At 38.7% G+C, this 18411-nt stretch overlaps 1 protein-coding gene across 5 annotated transcripts in view; it reads left to right on the top strand.

Moving 5' to 3' along the window:
* LOC131678795 (GTPase-activating protein skywalker) overlaps positions 1 to 18411 on the top strand; it is a 190423-nt gene that overhangs the window by 124572 nt on the left and 47440 nt on the right. For all 5 annotated transcript variants that reach the window (XM_058959112.1, XM_058959109.1, XM_058959111.1 and 2 more), the window contains one exon: positions 17408 to 17612. In XM_058959112.1, coding sequence (XP_058815095.1) covers positions 17408 to 17612 — 205 coding nt within the window. The remainder of the gene's footprint in view (positions 1 to 17407; positions 17613 to 18411) is intronic.

The following is an 18411-nucleotide window of genomic DNA, read 5'->3' as shown; positions in this document are numbered from 1 at the left end:
GCATTGAAAATAAAATGAAAATTGAGATTTTCGACGCATGGTTAAGTCAAATCCGAGTCATAAATTGTAAAACACGTCGTAAAGTTTGGGGGACACTATTCTTTGGATAAAGTATCAGGAAGAGACAGAAACCCCTGATTTTCCAACCCGAAACTGGACCAGAAGTGGCAATTCTAATAAAGAAGAAAAGATCAATGCTGTTCAGCCAATGAAGCGTAAACGAGCGCCGGAATGAAACAACGTATCAAGAAACGGGACAACCTATAAAAACATAAAATCATCAAAGAAAATGCAGAGCAAAAGCAGCGTGCTGAAACAAGGACCCGGAAATTGCTTTCGCCAGATTTGCAGCAACTGGATGCGTTTTGGACTCAAAACCCTTCCAGATCCATAATACTACACTGCCGTCGTAGGGAAGTACGTATGCAATGCGGACATGTAGATTCAAGTGAGAAAATCTGTTCAAAAAGTGCTGATATGGCAAGCAATATGTTCTTGCAGTTTGAAGTTAACAATTCTTTACACTATCGGACTATAAATTCAAAAATATATCGATCTGAGTATTTCCAGAAGCGGTTGCTGCCTTTACATGATAAGCATAGAACCATATCACTGCTTTTGCCGCATTTAATGTTGGCTCACCACGCTAAAATAACTTTAATTTTGCTCACGGAAAAGGGTATGGGGACATCAATCCAACAAAACCTACCCTCATCTTCGGCCCATCGAACGTTCCTGGGTTATTGTAATGAGGGGTTTGAAAAAGACTAGTAAGGCAACTGGGAAAAACATTTCGGCGTCCAAAAAGATGTGATGAAACATTTGTCCGGAAGCTGTGTTCGATAAAAAAAATCGAGCTTTCTGCTTTGGATTGGTTTTCCGTAGATCCGTCGGCAATCGATTGAGATGCAGTTACCTCTGCATCGTCCACGTAAGGTTGTCCAGGGTGTGCTATCTGATTACACTACTTGCACGTAGGACTTTGCCCCTCATGGGTGTATAACGTAGTTTGTTTAATAGCAGCTCACGAATTTGAGGTTTATAGTCAAAAAGGAAGGAATAGGTCTTTCGACCTGCATGCTCACTACAAGAACACCGTTAGCAATACCCGGGAATAAGTTTCTGAAAGTATCAGATGTAACGGATTCTATTTCTTCGTATTGCAACATACATTTTGCAATTAGCTCAGGAGGGGTACGCGGTGATCGGTCATGTAGCCTTACCTCTATATAGTCATTTTCTAAATACACGTAACGTTGTCTCTTTCAACCGCGTGTCTTATTTGTTCTGCAAAATGAAACCTTCGGCATGGGCTAACGTGTTTAATGATATCAATACTGCATTGCGGAGATGATGATACTGAAGATAGGCGATTTCCGTGAGCATAAGCTTCATTTTCGTTTCCACAAGGTATTCACTTCACGAATACTCGATCGTTTAGAACAAAAATTAAAGTCAATGACCACGGCATTGGGTCGAAGCAGAGCTTTTTTGGTCAACTTTAACCTTCTTTCGGTATTGACTTTTTGTTACGAATAAGGTGTCAGCGGGTCATATTGACCCCGATTTCGAACTCAGTTTCAAGACACATTTACAACCAAATCTATATGAATTGGTACTTAAATTGTTTGTTAGAGTGTAAATTTTCAGTTTCTAGTAAACATTTTCGTTTTTCACCTTATTGGTCAGTAAAAATCGGTGCCGAATGGGGTCATGTTTAGCCGATTCCGGCGGTATACTATTGTAAGATCGATCGTATCATGTACAAATTTAATATATACATTCTTATTTTTGTTTTGTTCGTGTTTATTATTGGTATTTTGTCAATAAACCTGTGATTTATGATGACGGTTCTGCATCTATGGATGCCAAACATGACTCCAGTCGGCACCGATTCCCACTGACCAACCAGGTGAAAACGGTAATATTTACCAGAAACTGAAAGTTGAAACTCTAACAAACAATTGAAGTACCAGTTCATATAGATTTGGTTGAAAATGTGTTTTAAAACTGAGTTCGAAATCAAGGTCAATATGACCCGCTAACACCTTATTCGTAACTTTTCTTGTACAGCCCTTCAGGAATGAGCGAAAATTTTGAACTCTATTGAATATCATTGCTCTCCACGAAAGAGGAAAAGTCAAGAAATTCTAAACTTCTAGGTGCAAAACTTATCGCATTTTGAAAGTTCATTTGGAATCATATTGACCCCTAAAGAAGGTTAATAATGATGGCGAGAATAAATACACGGTTCCTTTGTGCTCAAGATAATGCACCTTAAATCGAGACGCTGCTGGTTGTCGTTCACTTGGATTGATTGTAGGTCTGACTTGGGCATAAGTAGGGAGTAGAGCAGGAGTTTGTAAGTTGTGTGGAACCGAAGTCGCCAACATCACATGCTTCAAAAACTCGTGAAAACTGTCATTTGATTGGTTTTGTTTTTTTCGAATTGATTTAAACCAAATAAATATCTACAAAAAATTACATATCCCAAAATTGTTGAGTTCTGTCACACACCGTGCCACTGTGCGACCAGCTTGATGATGGACATGCTAGAAGATAAAGCATTCAACCAAAGCGTTAATACGTGATTGACATTGTCACCCTTCCTCACGCACTTTTCCAAATTCGAACACAACCATTCAGCCCGGTATGAACACCGTGAGGGAAACCGAGTTTCTACCTTTGACGTCCCACTTGATTCCACTCTCTGTCACAATTAACCTCAACATTTTCAAGAAACCTGGAGTTATCTTGGCTAAGCAGTCTTTGTGTTACCTTGAGTTGTGATTTTTTTTCTCTGACGTTTCGATGCAGAATTCGCATGCATATAAATGTCGGAATAATCACAACTTTGTTTCAATAACTCAAAAACTGCTGAGCCGATATAACTCCAGCTTGAAAATGCGCTACTGTCTAAATCTTATTTTTAAGCAACTGTTACATTGACATGGCGAGCAACAACGATAATTTTTTTTCACTTTTTGGAGCGTATTGTTTTTCTAGAAATGCTTTCATTTTTTAGATTACATATTGCTCGCGCGGAAAAATCTTATGTCCCAAATTCGTGAATCAATTGCAATGAATTCTGGAACAATAACGTTTAACGTTACGAAAACCGGACCGTAAACTATAAATGTGTTTAATAATTGTATTTAATTCCGTTACTTCAGCATAACGCTTTTATTTGTAGAGATATTGTTTTGTGAACTTCAATCACGATTTTCTTTATATCATTAACAATTCAATTTTCTGTCCATGAATTTGTTCACAACTTTGTAAACATTATTCATATGCTAAATGCTGATCCACGATTTTATTCATAATATAGGAACATTGTCTATATGATGTGAACTGATTAACGATTCATCATGATCTGATTTACGTGTTTGTAAATTAATTCACAAAATCAAAACGGTCTTCATATTTACTCGTGTACTATTTCACAAACTTCAGAATATTCATGGATCCTGCCTGCCTGCCACCTGCTTCGTGGACTTCGTGCTTTCCACTTTCTTGATATAGTGCATGAGCATAATATTTTCACGTGAGCAATTTCACGTAAATTTGAATGTTGTTTACGGATCCATTATTGTTTCGTTAAGTGGTTCTCGATTTGTATACTCTCATGTATATTAACCACGAGCTATTTTAATCATTTTCACTTTCATGATTTCAGTAACGGCTTGGCGTTTCATATTGATTCGGATTTCAAGTACAATTTTCAGAATTATTTTAAACTCAATTTAAAAACCAACTACTGGCCAATTCACAAACTTGGTTCTGGAATTTTTGGGCTTGCGCGAAAATATTTCCAGAATATGCATTGTTTCCTGTTTTTATCGGGACCTTATTGGCCTGTAATGATCTTACAGAAGACCCAGAACATCCGTAAAACTGGTCATTCCATGCACATGGTCCTAGAACGCTATGGCACAAGTTCATTCTTTTGAAAAAATATACCACAGTGTTCTAGGACCATGCCAGTTTAACGGAGGTTCTGTATTTTGCGGAAGATCATTACGAAGATAGTAAGGCGTATGTACCGCTCATAAATTCAATGCAATGAGAATTCTGAAATAATTATATGTTAGATGTTATTTATTACAGAGGATTTAACCCTAAGAGTCATTCTCCTCCGCTCTGAAATAATTTGGAGAAAGCCTAAAAATTCCCAAAAAATGCAATATTTCTTCTTAATGGAGAACAATTTTGGTAAAAACTATTTTTTCTCTATTTCTTTCTATTTTTTGTAATGATGTTCCGGATATTCCAGGAGGTTTTGATACAGCTTCAAAGTACAATAGTTAAGTCAAAAAGGCAATATCATTTTAGTTGAGTAATTATGTATGATTCCCAGATTATTACAAAGTGTTGGTTTCAATCATCAGTGTTATGAAGGCATGATCCACTACGGCGTCGGTTCGTATTGGACAATCGGGTTAAAATCGATAATATTTACCAGAAAGTGGAAATTTTAAAACTAACACATAATTTGTCTACATAAACATTTAGATTTAGCTGATTTTTTTGAAACTGAGTTTCAAATCCGGGCCAATAAATCCCACTAATATCTTTGTAACTTTATTGCACAGCCCTTCAGAAATTAGATTTAAATTGAGATTCCTCATACCGCAATGAAACAATTTCTAAATACTAGATGTAAAATTCACAAAAATATTGCCTTTTGCATATTTATTTTGGTTTTTTTTACTCCAGCACCTAATTAACGTTGGCAAATTCATAATTTCGCTAAAGGATTTTGCTTTCATGATCTAGTTCATATATTAATGATGTTTGTGTATGATCGTAATATTTGCAAGTAAACCAGTTCACGAAACTAGGAATGTTATTCATAGATTCTTTTAAAGTATACTAGCTAAAACCCATCGCGCGTTGCTGAAACTTTTGACGAAATAGGAGGAAAACACAATTTGTTCCGAAGCGCCATCTGGCGGGCAGATAATCCCAAACCAATAGCACACGAACACGCTCCAGAACAAATGCCTACTATGTATAAATTTTGACGGCAATCGGTTAAGCCGTTTGGGAGTCCATAAATCATATACATACAAACATTGACTTTTATATATATAGATAGATAGATAGATTATATATATATATATATATATATATATATATATATATATATATATATATATATATATATATATATATATATATATATATATATATATATATATATATATATATATATATATATATATATATATATATATATATATATATATATATATATATATATATATATATATATATATATATATATATATATATATATATATATATATATATATATATATATATATATATATATATATATATATATATATATATATATATATATATATATATATATATATATATATATATATATATATATATATATATATATATATATATATATATATATATATATATATATATATATATATATATATATATATATATATATATATATATATATATATATATGTTGGTAGAGGCGAGAGGATTCTTTCGGATCCGTATAGCGAAACTCAGGTGTTAGGTTAGAGTTTGCTTTTAGCTGTAATTTTATAAATTTTGATAATTATTACAATTCAATTTTAATTCATTGTATTTTAGAATGACTTACATTTCTAGTCCTTAATTTTAATCTGTCTGTCCTCTGTCCAACAATTTTACCGAAAACCGTACTAATTTTAGCTCGTAAGAAAAAAAATATTGTAGCGTTGACAACTGTCGTTTTATATCTGATCAGATCGTGAGTGATCGCCTATATCACCTAGGTAGGGACTATTGCAACGGTTTATATGTGTGAGTTTCTTATCTCCTTATCAACCATAGGGTGACCGGCATCTGGAGAGCGGCTGTCCCGAATATCCCCCAACCCGTATTGCTTGGAGATTTCTGTAGCTGTAGCATTAACCTCGAGGACTGCCAGCTTCGCCACCGGTCGCCGCAGCACTGTTGTTGCTGTTTTCACATCTGCACTGCGGGCTCTGCCGTCTCGCCCAAGGATCACTTGAAGTACTCTTCCTCTTGTCCATCCATTCCGTTGATGATCCTCTACTATCACGACCAAGTCACCAGCTTCCACCGCCTTACTCTCTTCGAACCACTTAGTACGCTTGGTTATTGTCGGCAAGTACTCCTTTATCCAGCGACACCAGAACTGGTCCAAAAGACACTGGCAGATATTCCAGCTAGAACTGCTTTGGCATTGGCTCACTGCAATTCCTACAGCTGGCTGATTGACACCACTGGTACTTAGCATTAGAAAGCAGTTCGGTGTTAGCGCTGCTTGATCTTCAGTGGCTATTGGCATATAAGTGAGAGGTCTTGAGTTGACAATCGACTCGGCCTCGACCAATAACGTGCCAAATGTTTCATCGTTTGGTTTCCGCATCGTTGATAGGGAGGCAAGTGCACACTTTACAGAACGAACCAATCGTTCCCATACACCCCCCATGTGTGGCGAGGAAGGCGGATTGAAACGCCATTGTGTTACCGCATTGGTGAATGAAGCAGCTAGATTATTGTTGATTTCCCGATATTCCTGCAGCAGCTCGCGATTTGCGCCCAGGAAATTGGTACCTTGGTCGCTATAAATTTCCATTGGAGCTCCCCTCCGTGCAACAAACCTTCGGATCGCCATTTTACAGGACTCGGTGGATAAACTAGATACAGGTTCTAAATGTACTGCTCGAATTGTTAAGCAGGTGAAGAGCGCTACCCGTTTCACCTCACTTCGACCTTGTTTTATGAGAAGTGGACCAAAGTAGTCGACTCCAGTATAACAAAATGCTCGAACGTATGGTGTGGATCTTGCGAGAGGGAGCGGTGCCATCCTCGGAATTTGTGGTTTCGCTTTATACACCTTACACCAATTGCACAGCTTTCGAACGCTTTTGAAAGCCACTCGTAGCCTCGATACGTGATACCTCTGCTTCATCTCATTGACTGCGGTTTCGTTGCTGTGATGTTTGTATTGTCGATGATACCAATCGACTATGAGGTGAGTACCATATCGATTTTTCGGCAGAATGATAGGAAATCTGAAATCGTACGGTAGATGATCGGCGTTTGCCATCCTAGTTTCCATACGTAAAACTCCGCGATCGTCCAAGAACGGTGAAAGTTTGATGAGTGTACTGTTCGAATCCAAACGTTCACGCTTCTCCAAGGGTACCTTCTGATTCATACTAATGACGAGAATCTCGTCGGCATACTCCTCGAACTGTATTTGCTTCCAGATTGTTCTCTCTGCTGTTAGTATTTCCTCCCTGCTCAACCACTTCGATGTTTCGGATGATTTGCCATGCACTCTACGCTGAAGAATATTGATGAATCTGTACACGTAAGCAACCGCACGAACCAATCGTTCCCATTTGGAAAATCTTCCGAAATTCAATAGCTGCTGCATACGGATTCCTCGATGAGCGTGTACTGGACGGAGTTCTTCAGTTGTACCAGCAGGAGGAAAAACATGGTCTGGCCAGAATTCCGAAAGGCGGTTTATGAACTCTGGAGCTTTGAACCAACGACTGTTACTATCGATTCTAGGGCCCTTGCCCCATTTCGTGGCATCGTCAGCGACATTCCATTTTGATGAAACCCAGCGCCATTCATCCACGGAAGTATGATCCAAAATTTCCGAAACTCTAAACGCCACGTATTGACGATATTTCCGCACGTCCGACCGTAGCCAAGACAATACCGTGCTGGAATCGGTCCACATCACCTGCCGTTTTACTTTTATAGTGTGATTTTCCACAATATTCTTCGCCATTCGAGCTCCTATGACGGCTGCTTGAAGCTCCAGTTTTGGGATGGACAATGGTTTCAAAGGAGCCACTTTCGTCTTGGCAGCAACGAGGGAACAGCGAATTTCCCCTCGATCTACCATTCTAAAGTAGGATACACAAGCATAAGCATCTTCACTGGCATCCACAAACGTGTGAAGTTCGATGTCGTCATAGCTTCGTGGATCATAGCCGGGAAAATAGCACCGAGAAATAGATATTTCCTTAAGTTGTTGCAGGAGTAGGGTCCAGCGCTGCCAGTGAGCAAGTAATTCGTCAGGAATGCGATCATCCCAGGAAATACCTGACCGCCAAATATTTTGTAGTATTTTTCCGTGAACTACGAAAGGTGCCACCAATCCAAGTGGATCGAAAATGCTCATGACGACCCGCAGCACCTGACGTTTCGTAGGAGTAACATTTCCGTCGAGCAATGACTGGATCTCTTCCTTAAAAAGTCCGTCGAATACGAAGATGTCGTGTTCTGGTATCCAGACCATTCCCAATACACGTTCATAATCCTGGGCTTTGTCCGACCTGAAGCTCTTGATTGGTTCCGCTTTGTGGTCCCCAACCCGTGCTAGAACGTCACTAGAATTTGACAGCCAATTTCGTATATCGAATCCAGCCTTCGAATGGACTAACTTAACCTGCTCTGCCAACACTACAGCTTCGTCGATGGTGTCCACGCTGTCCAGATAGTCGTCAACATAGTGGTTTTTAATGATAGCCTTGACTGCTCGCGGAAATTGTTCGGCGTACTCCTCAGCATTTTTGTTTTTAACATACTGGGCTGCGCAAGGGAAGCAGGTGGAACCGAATGTCGCTACATCCATCACGAAGACTTGTGATGGATATTTCGGATCATCTTTCCACAAGAACCGCTGTGCTTGTCGATCCTCTGGTCGTATCTGCACCTGGTGGAACATCTCCCTTATGTCCGCACTTAAAGCAACCTGCCGTTGTCTATACATATACAACACCGATGGGAGAGAAGTAAGCAGATCGGGACCTGCTAACAGCATTGAGTTGAAGGATTGATTTCCAACCTTCGCAGCAGCATCCCATACTAACCGGACTTTCGCTGGTTTTCGAGGATTGACGACTACACTGAGTGGTAAATACCAAACCCGCTTGGGATCTGAGCCGCCAAGCTCTTCACTGGTGGCTCTATGTGCATAGCCCTTGCTTTGGTACTCGCTGATAAGTACTTTCACTTTCGCGTACAACTCAGGATTTGCAAACAAACGACGCTCTATGCATTGAAGCCTACGTTCAGCCATGGGCCTACTGTTGTTGAACTCGACGTAATCGTGTTTCCAAAGCAAGCCTGTTCGGAAGTGGCCTGAAGCGGTTCGAACTGTTGTCCGTTCTAAAATTCCCCTTGCACGTTTATCTCCTTCACCTTCCAACATAGGAGCAACTGCTACACCCGCGCTTTCTACAGAAAAGAATCGCTTAACCATATCATGGAGCTCTTCGTCCGGCATTCGGGCACACACGTGTAACTGACGATGTGCTCTGGATGCTACGTCTTCTGATACCTTCCCGTAGATTGTCCAGCCAAGCCTTGTTTTAGCAGCAATCGGTTCATCCTGACCACCTTCTCGTAGTTTCAACACTGCTTTCAAATGCGAATTATCTAAACCGATAAGGATTCCAGGTGATGCTTGCACATAACTACGGACTGGTAATCCTCGAATATGTGCATATTTTTCGGCAAACCTTTCGACAGCCAGCGTTTGAACTGATAGGTTCAAATTCTTCACAGTGTGAACCCCTTTAATTTCGTACCGCTTTTGGGTCGTAGCCCCTGAGATGCTCAGCCTAACCAGCCGAGAATTGTTCTCGATTCTCTCGATACCATTGGTCCATTGTAGACAAAGCGGATGTACATCACCTGATACTCCTAGATCTTCAGCTATCCTTGAGTCAATTAGGGTTGTAGATGAGCCATCATCTAAAAAGGCGTAGGTGTCAATGGATTTACCACCTCCATAGAGAGTGACAGGAATTATTGTGAATAGAACTGCATGCTCAAGTTGTTGGTGAATCGCAACTGTCGAATTCTTTTTTGAGGTATCGTCGACCTTCGATGATACATCTGGTTTACCTGGATGCAGTAGCCAGTGATGCCGCTCCTGACAGCCATTAGATCCACAAACTGATGCCTTGCATGGGAATTTCCCATGGGCCATTAAACACCGTCGACATATATGACGCTGCTGTACCGCTTTCCAATGATCAACCAATCTCATTTTTCGAAATAGCTCACATTCCCTTGATTTATGCCCTGACCTCTCACAGATTAGGCACGGCTTCACCAAGATATCCCTTCTATCACCATGTTTACTTTCGTTGTACTGCATTTCCTTTTTCTCGGCTCCCTCGATCGTGTGGGTGTTAACAAACATCTTCTCCTTTGGGTGCCTTTTATCCAACTTCGCTGCATGAGAACCATCAACCACGTGCGTAAAAGTTACATCGCTGGCAGCCGACACTAGATTGGCCATGTAGCTACCGAACGTTGTGAGATCAGCTATAGGAAAACTACGTTTATAAATAGCCCAATCTAGCTTCAGGTTGGGTGGGAGTTTTTCGATCAACTCTTGTAGTAACGATGGATTGGCTAGATGTGCTAACTGTCCTGCTGATTCTAGATGCGCACAAAGATTTTGACACGCTAGACCGAAACTAATAAGAGTTTCAAGTTTTTCTGGTCTTGGCATAGGCATACCGCGTATTTTATACAGCAGTGAATTAATTATAAGTTCTGGTCGTCCATACAGTGTTTTCAAGGTGTTGATTACTATTGGCACTGATGAAGGGTTCATCAGGTAGCTTCTCACTGCCTCCATAGCATTTCCTCGCAGACATCGTTGAAGACGCATCATATTTTCTCCATCGGAAAATCCGCACATCTCGGTTGAATTCTGGTAGCTATTCAGGAACAGTGGCCAATCGACAGGATCGCCCGAAAAAATTGGAAGCTCTTTGGGAACGACATGCCTTGCCGCAAGCTGCTGACTGTTTGGACTGTTGAAGAGCTGACGCTGTACTGCAGCAGACGAATGTACAATTGGAGAAACCACTGGCGATAGATAACTAGACACAGTTTGCACGGAGGGACGAGTAGAGTTCACCAGAGTCCGAGGGGTGCTTATATTTAATGGTTGAAATACCGCTGAAACATTAAGCGGTCGTGAGATGGGTGTGTATGGTAATGTCAATGGCGTTAGTTCATCAATTAATGAGATCTGATATGCGGCTTGAGCGGTCGTGTGAATTGGTGATGCGGTCGTATAATTCGCTTGAGCCACAGTCGCTGTACTCACCAGTGCCTGACTTACCGGAACATTGATAAGAGCTTGCTGCTCGATCGTTGGATTTTCACGTGTCACTTTATCGTAATTATTTATGCCAGCTTGCTTACTTGATAAAATGCGCTGTTTGCTCTCGTATAGGGCTGGATTACCTGCTGTCACGAAGCTCTGGAACTGCACTGATGAAAGTTGCTGACGATGATGCTGGATTGGCTGTCCGACTTGCTCTTCAATCGCTTGCCTCTTTGTCAACTGCATCTGGGTACTCTGGACATCTGCCTGTCGTGACGACCCTCGTAAGCGTAGTTGTAGAACTTCCATCCTTTGCTGGAGTTCCTTAAGTTCGTTGGTCAGGTCGCTTTCTGTTGGTTGCGGGGATAATATGCGGCTCGCTTTGGAAACAGGAGCCATTACTGTCGTTCTGCCATCGACTTTATCTTTCATAGGTACTGGCATCACGACGTTCTGATCTGAGTTAGCGCGATCGATGGAAATCGGTGGTACTAATGGAAATCTTTTTGGAATAGTTCCAGTTCGAGACTGAAGGTTGGTGGGGGTTTGCATATTCCCGGTACCAACACTTGTTGTCGGAACTGACTGGCTCTGTACCCAATCCATTATCCTCCGTGCACCACGACTTGACCGTGCACTTCTCACACTATCTGCTTCTTCTTGTTCATCAAGCTGTGCGAACAGCACTTCATATTTTTTCACGAGATATTCCTGCTCCAATCGAAGTGCTTTATCTCGTAAAGCCTTTTCTCGTTCCTCTTCATCTGCCAGTTGACGAGACTGCATTTGCTTTTTCTCTTCGAGGAGCTGTAGCTCGAGCGCAGTCCTAGCAGCTCGTGTGCTAGATGAAGATGACCTTCCGGATTTGCTACCGTACGTGATTAAAGGAACGGTCGCGCAGGCCTTACACATGAAATGACGATCATCCGCAGCGATGCTATCGTTGACGTTAGCACAAGAGAAGTGATGGTAGATCAGACATCTTTCACATTCCACCATTTTGCCTGCATCGGGAAGACCGCATGGGCATCGGTTCGCCATCGCGTTGGCTGTATTTCTTCCTTCGTGGTATTTTCCTACCAAATAGCCAACGATCTGAAATCCGACCGATTTCTATCCTTAGAAATCTAAAAGTTTGTTGGTAGAGGCGAGAGGATTCTTTCGGATCCGTATAGCGAAACTCAGGTGTTAGGTTAGAGTTTGCTTTTAGCTGTAATTTTATAAATTTTGATAATTATTACAATTCAATTTTAATTCATTGTATTTTAGAATGACTTACATTTCTAGTCCTTAATTTTAATCTGTCTGTCCTCTGTCCAACAATTTTACCGAAAACCGTACTAATTTTAGCTCGTAAGAAAAAAAATATTGTAGCGTTGACAACTGTCGTTTTATATCTGATCAGATCGTGAGTGATCGCCTATATCACCTAGGTAGGGACTATTGCAACGGTTTATATGTGTGAGTTTCTTATCTCCTTATCAACCATAGGGTGACCGGCATCTGGAGAGCGGCTGTCCCCCGAATAATATATATATATATATATATATATATATATATATATATATATATATATATATATATATATATATATATATATATATATATATATATATATATATATATATATATATATATATATATATATATATATATATATATATATATATATATATATATATATATATATATATATATATATATATATATATATATATATATATATATATATATATATATATATATATATATATATATATATATATATATATATATATATATATATATATATATATATATATATATATATATATATATATATATATATATATATATATATATATATATATATATATATATATATATATATATATATATATATATATATATATATATATATATATATATATATATATATATATATATATATATATATATATATATATATATATATATATATATATATATATAGATAGATAGATAGATAGATAGATAGATTAGTTACGATTCACAATTTATCCTAGTGAAATAAATCACAAAAATAGAGAATGCGTTTCCTGTGATATAGTTCATACCCTACTAACAATTGAGGTTTTATTGCGCTCTTGGAACCCTTCTTATAGCTTAGAATGCACTTGTTGTGTGCTATAAAACTAGGATTGTTACTTGGATTGTGCATAAGCATTTTTGAGCCTGATCTTAATATGTCCACTTGAACAATTTCACAGGGCTTATTCATGAATTCTTGAAGTGCTGCTTTATTTATAGTATAATATTTACAATCTGTCTTGCGTAGTTGTGCATGAATTCATAAATTAAGAAGATATTTCTGATCATTTTCATCCAACTCTACACATAGACGTGAAATTTTCTCGTGAATTTTTCCACGAAATTTAGAATATTATTCATGGATTTATTTTTGCTCCGAGAACTGGTTAATGAAGTGTAGTATAGTTGTGCTATATGTATGAACAATTGATATAAGAAAACTATTAGGACCTGGAACATCTTTTGCTGTCCAGAGAGGAAACGAAAAACATCGCGGAGCCTGCTAAAACATTCACTATTCGTATTTGTAAAGTAGTTCACAAAATCATACGATACCGCCGTTCGATTACACTTGTCAATCTCAAGAATAACATATCATGATAACGTGAAAAGAAATTGCAAAAATCATGATAAAGCTGTTGACATCAAGAACATGAGTTACATTACTCCGCGTGTCAAATTCGATAGTGAGTTCAAGAAGAAAATATCACGGTAAGGCACAAAGAAATAACGAAAATCATAACTAAGTTGTTGAAATCAAACCAATGATTCACGTTACTGTGCGTGAAAAGTTTGATAGTGCACGTATTTTTAAAATCTCATTATATCATTATTATTGTGGTAGATGTCCTGGAATTATGAAAATAAATCACAATTCGATGGTAAACTAATATCACGTTTACGTACACAGGAATTACGAAAATCGTGACTAACCTTCTGAAATCATGAACATTGCTTAATTCTCTGCTCTTTTTGTACGTAATTAATCCAAATTATGAACCACTATGTGTTCCCATCCATAAGGCTCAATGAAAATATATATCCTGAGCAGCTTATTACTCGGCTTGCAATTTTTCAATATGGGACTCTTATGTTTTAGTGGGCAGTATTATACGCTTTGGTAAAGACGCTATATTTATAATCAATTTTTCATGTAACCTCGCGACTCATACTCAATTGGACTTGTTTAAAATATTAATAAACAATACAATAAAATAAAACTTTGCTCAAAAAACAGTATCCAATGCCATCAAGACGTTCATGGAACATCGGACAACCAAGCGGTATGATTGTAGTGGCACAATAGATCCGAAGAAGGCCAGTCTAGTATTGTACTAATTAATCGACTCAGTATTCCACTTTGGGATGTGGCAGAAAAGGCTAACGTTTCAATTTGTTTTGTGTAAACAACACTGAAACATGTTGGACTACACGTAAACGTATGTTCGGAAGACACCTAACCGATGTGATAACCAGAAAACGGTGATCCAAATTCGTGTAAGGATACTGTACAGGAAATGGTTAATAAAACCGTTTTGCATTGTGATGAATGATGCGATCTTTAGCAAGAACGATTAAACGATTACCAGAAAAATGCCAGAACAGCCGTACAACGTCGCCAATCTTTAAGTTAGCCGTCGCTTAGGGTGTAGGGAAGTTGAAACTGTGGAAATTCGTTAAAAATACCATGATTGGTAAGCGATTTGAGAAGGTGGCAAAATGAGTCATCATATCTAGGACCTTAATTGGACAAATTTACAAGCACCAAGCTCTAAAACACATTTGCTATCTTTCTGGAGACTTCCCTTTCCAAACATGACTGAAAGTGGCTGAAGTGAAAGTGCGGAGGTCCAAAAAAGCAATTATGTTCAAAAATAACATATACTACTACCTCATTTACAGAAACTTTGAGAAGAATCTTTAGAGTAAATTTTGGTAACCCATTTAACGTGTCCATTTTTTCGAACACAGTCTTTATTTAAAAAATACCCAATTACCTAACAAGTCAATTTCGCAGAGTTCTTGGTTCGTAGATTTGGAACTACGATATCTAGAGAAACGTTTTAAGTAGAGCTTCCATCCCGGGAATTTATTTCCCGGGAATCCCCGGCATTTTTAGATTTCCGGGGATTCCCAATTCCCGTAAAATTGTGTTTTCTTATTCCCGGGATTCGGGAATCCCGGGAAAAAAGATTTTTAATTTATTTCAAAAGGCTTAGGTTCTGCGAAAGAAATTCTGTAGGAAATATCTTTATCGGCAAACATTTGGAGTGAGCAGTGAATGCAGATGCTTTTCCAACTGATTTGCAGATCTTTGGACTATATATCTTTAGGCTCGCTGATATGTTCTCATGATTTTTTAGGTATATAGTCCAAGCCTTGCTCAAAATACTACTAAAAATGTTGATATTTTCATGCAAAAATGCATTAATTTGCCGGCCGTTGTACCGAAGCTTTTCTTTACAGTAGCGTTAGTGATGCGCACGATACCTCTGCAACCGATGAGCCGATTGATCAGATTTTGCAACAGTTCTTTTAATAGTTAGATCTTGAATGAATGCAATCAAATTAGTAATTGAAATGGTGGTAATTTCTTAAAAAAATCGATGAGTGTTTGTTTCAAAACTTGGGATGGTTTGTAGTGATATCATGCTTAACGCAAACGCTGTTTAAAATAAAGAATGTTTCTAGAACGTCTGCAGAAATATTTGATCGGTTCATCGCATGCATATTTCGTCTAATTTGTTATACCGTAACTGTAATATCTGTAAATTTTTGGATGCATGAAAAGAAAGACATAACACTGTAGCTGTCCAATATCATGCGCATCCAACCTATTTGAATGTCGCTTTCAAGGATGCAGGCAGGATTTTTGAAGGGATAAGAGCAAGCAATCCAGATACTCGCCCGTAACAGGATAGGCTTCATCCATCGCTGCACAGTTCGTCCATTATCTACTTGATTTTGATTCACACTTAATTCGGAATGATGCTGATCCTACAGCGACAGAAATGGATTCCTTATATCACATTTTCTCATTTGATCGGAAATAACTGCACAATACCCTGAAGCAGCTTAATAGTTTCATTCAAGATTACCAAAGAAGGTACTTTACATTAAATTGATCCATTGTACCAGAACAACGAATTCCAATTTTGGGCAGTAACTCCAGCAGCTGCGTTTAGTATATCGTCCCAATCGTATCCGTGATTACCAAAATTTATGTTATACATATAGTTAAGAAAAATCAAAAGAAGTTGATGTTGCGTAAACTTATTGACGAGTTATCAAATGATTGAATAATGTGTAGGACACCAAATCGCCTTTTTCTGACAACTGCTTTTAGGACAGATATACATGCAATCAAACGGGTTTGAAAACTTTTCAATGCATTCTTTTTTTCTTAAGAAAATCATTCATTTTATTTTTCTTCTGTATTCCCGGGATTTCCTGGGAAATTTATTATTTATTTTCCGAATCCCGGGAAGCTGAAAACCGTCGGGAAATGGAAGCTCTAGTTTTAAGATCAGAAAACAACGGTCCAGTCCGCCAACTTATGCCTAATATTGTTGGAGCAGAGAGTTACATCTAATACCTCTTCGCTTCCGGTTCGTGCAATTGATGATTCCCTGCATTGTATGTGCAGATTCACGATACTTAGGTATTGCATCAACTAAGAACTCAAATTTTGTTCTGAGCTGCCCAAAATGGTATGATTGGTCATTTGCAATATTACCAATATTGAATGGCAAACCACTGGATGTGTTCTCCAGTCAGATTGATTGTGATAGCACAAATTTCGCGAGTATTGAGCTCAGCTATAAGATGTACACTCGCAAGTATGCATGCACGAGGTATTTTAGATTTTGCAACCTGCAAAAGACGTGTCAGTCCTGCGCCAGCTTAGTCCTAGTTTTAATTTAGTATCGAGTTCAGATTCACACCAAAGTGGAATTACCCCACTTTCTCTTTAGAGAAAATTGATTCACACAAGGTATTCCCGGGAAAGCAATGTCACTAATGACAAGATAACCTATGCACTGTAAACGAGCTTCAAGCAGAAAATTTTATTGTTATTAATTTAGGATCCTGCAAATTAACGTAACGATGTACGCGTCTAATCTTTACAAACATGAATGACTTAAGATCCAATCACCATTTTTTACCATTCACCTGATCGAATTATCTGAAATTTCTAATTCATTTCCATTGCAGGTCTTCGGAACGACAGAACTGCCGGAGAAACCGATCATGCTACCACCCTTCGTCGACTCCACCCACTGCCTGCCCTATCACCTAACGCGGAAGGGGCGGGCGGTGGCCGATCGAGTAGTCAGCGTTCTCGGTTACGCCTGTCCGGATATCACCTACAGTCCCACGCTGTACCCGATTACGGCGATCCTCCTTCATTTCATGTCCGGTAAGTAGTGATTGTGGACATTATAAAGCTAGGTTCGCTATAGAAAAATTGGACCCGCATAATTAGTCAAAGATTAACGATCGAATAGTCAAAAAAATCTGATCAAATATGTTAATTGCCCCACGGATGCCTTAAAAAATTGATTGCCACTTTCTGTTAAGTCTGACCCGATAACATTATCTGTTTCTTTAAGTAATTCTGTTTGTCCCAGTCTGCTGCGACTTTATTTCCATTTCCCTTGAAACTCTCCTCGGCGTAAACAGCGCAATAAATCGCGGAATTCTATTAGGAGCTGCCGTAGGAATGTTTGCTATTTCAATTTGCACGTTGGAGATTCGAAGAGCCGCGCCCGTCTATATATTTGACTGATCCAATTATAGGCTCCCGTAAAGTTACTGGAAACCTCTTGACTGCAACCGAACAGAACTGCAATTTGTTTGAATATCACAAGTATCTGTTCTGCGACAAACAAAGAGATCACTGCGATCATTTTAAAATCTGAGGTCACTCAATAAGGAGTAAAAAAAATATTGGCGACAACAGTCTCCGTGATGTGCCAATTGTGCTGTCGGTACATACTTGTGTGCCGATACCATCCCGCTTTGTTTGGCAAGCTAATTGTAACTTGCACACGCTATAATTACCTTTAATATTCGTTTCAATATTTATGAAGCAACCGTGGTTCTCCGCTGTAGCAGCGCAGGCTATTTCTGCTTTTTTATTCAAACGATTTCAGTCAACATGAACAACATTGGAGACTATTTTTATGGCGTTAATTAATATAATCTCGCTATCTCAT

The sequence above is a fragment of the Topomyia yanbarensis genome, chromosome 2 (assembly GCF_030247195.1).
Source record: "Topomyia yanbarensis strain Yona2022 chromosome 2, ASM3024719v1, whole genome shotgun sequence".
NCBI lineage: Eukaryota > Metazoa > Arthropoda > Insecta > Diptera > Culicidae > Topomyia > Topomyia yanbarensis.
Note: the sequence above shows the minus strand (reverse complement) of the source record. Positions and strands in the feature narration are given on the sequence as shown.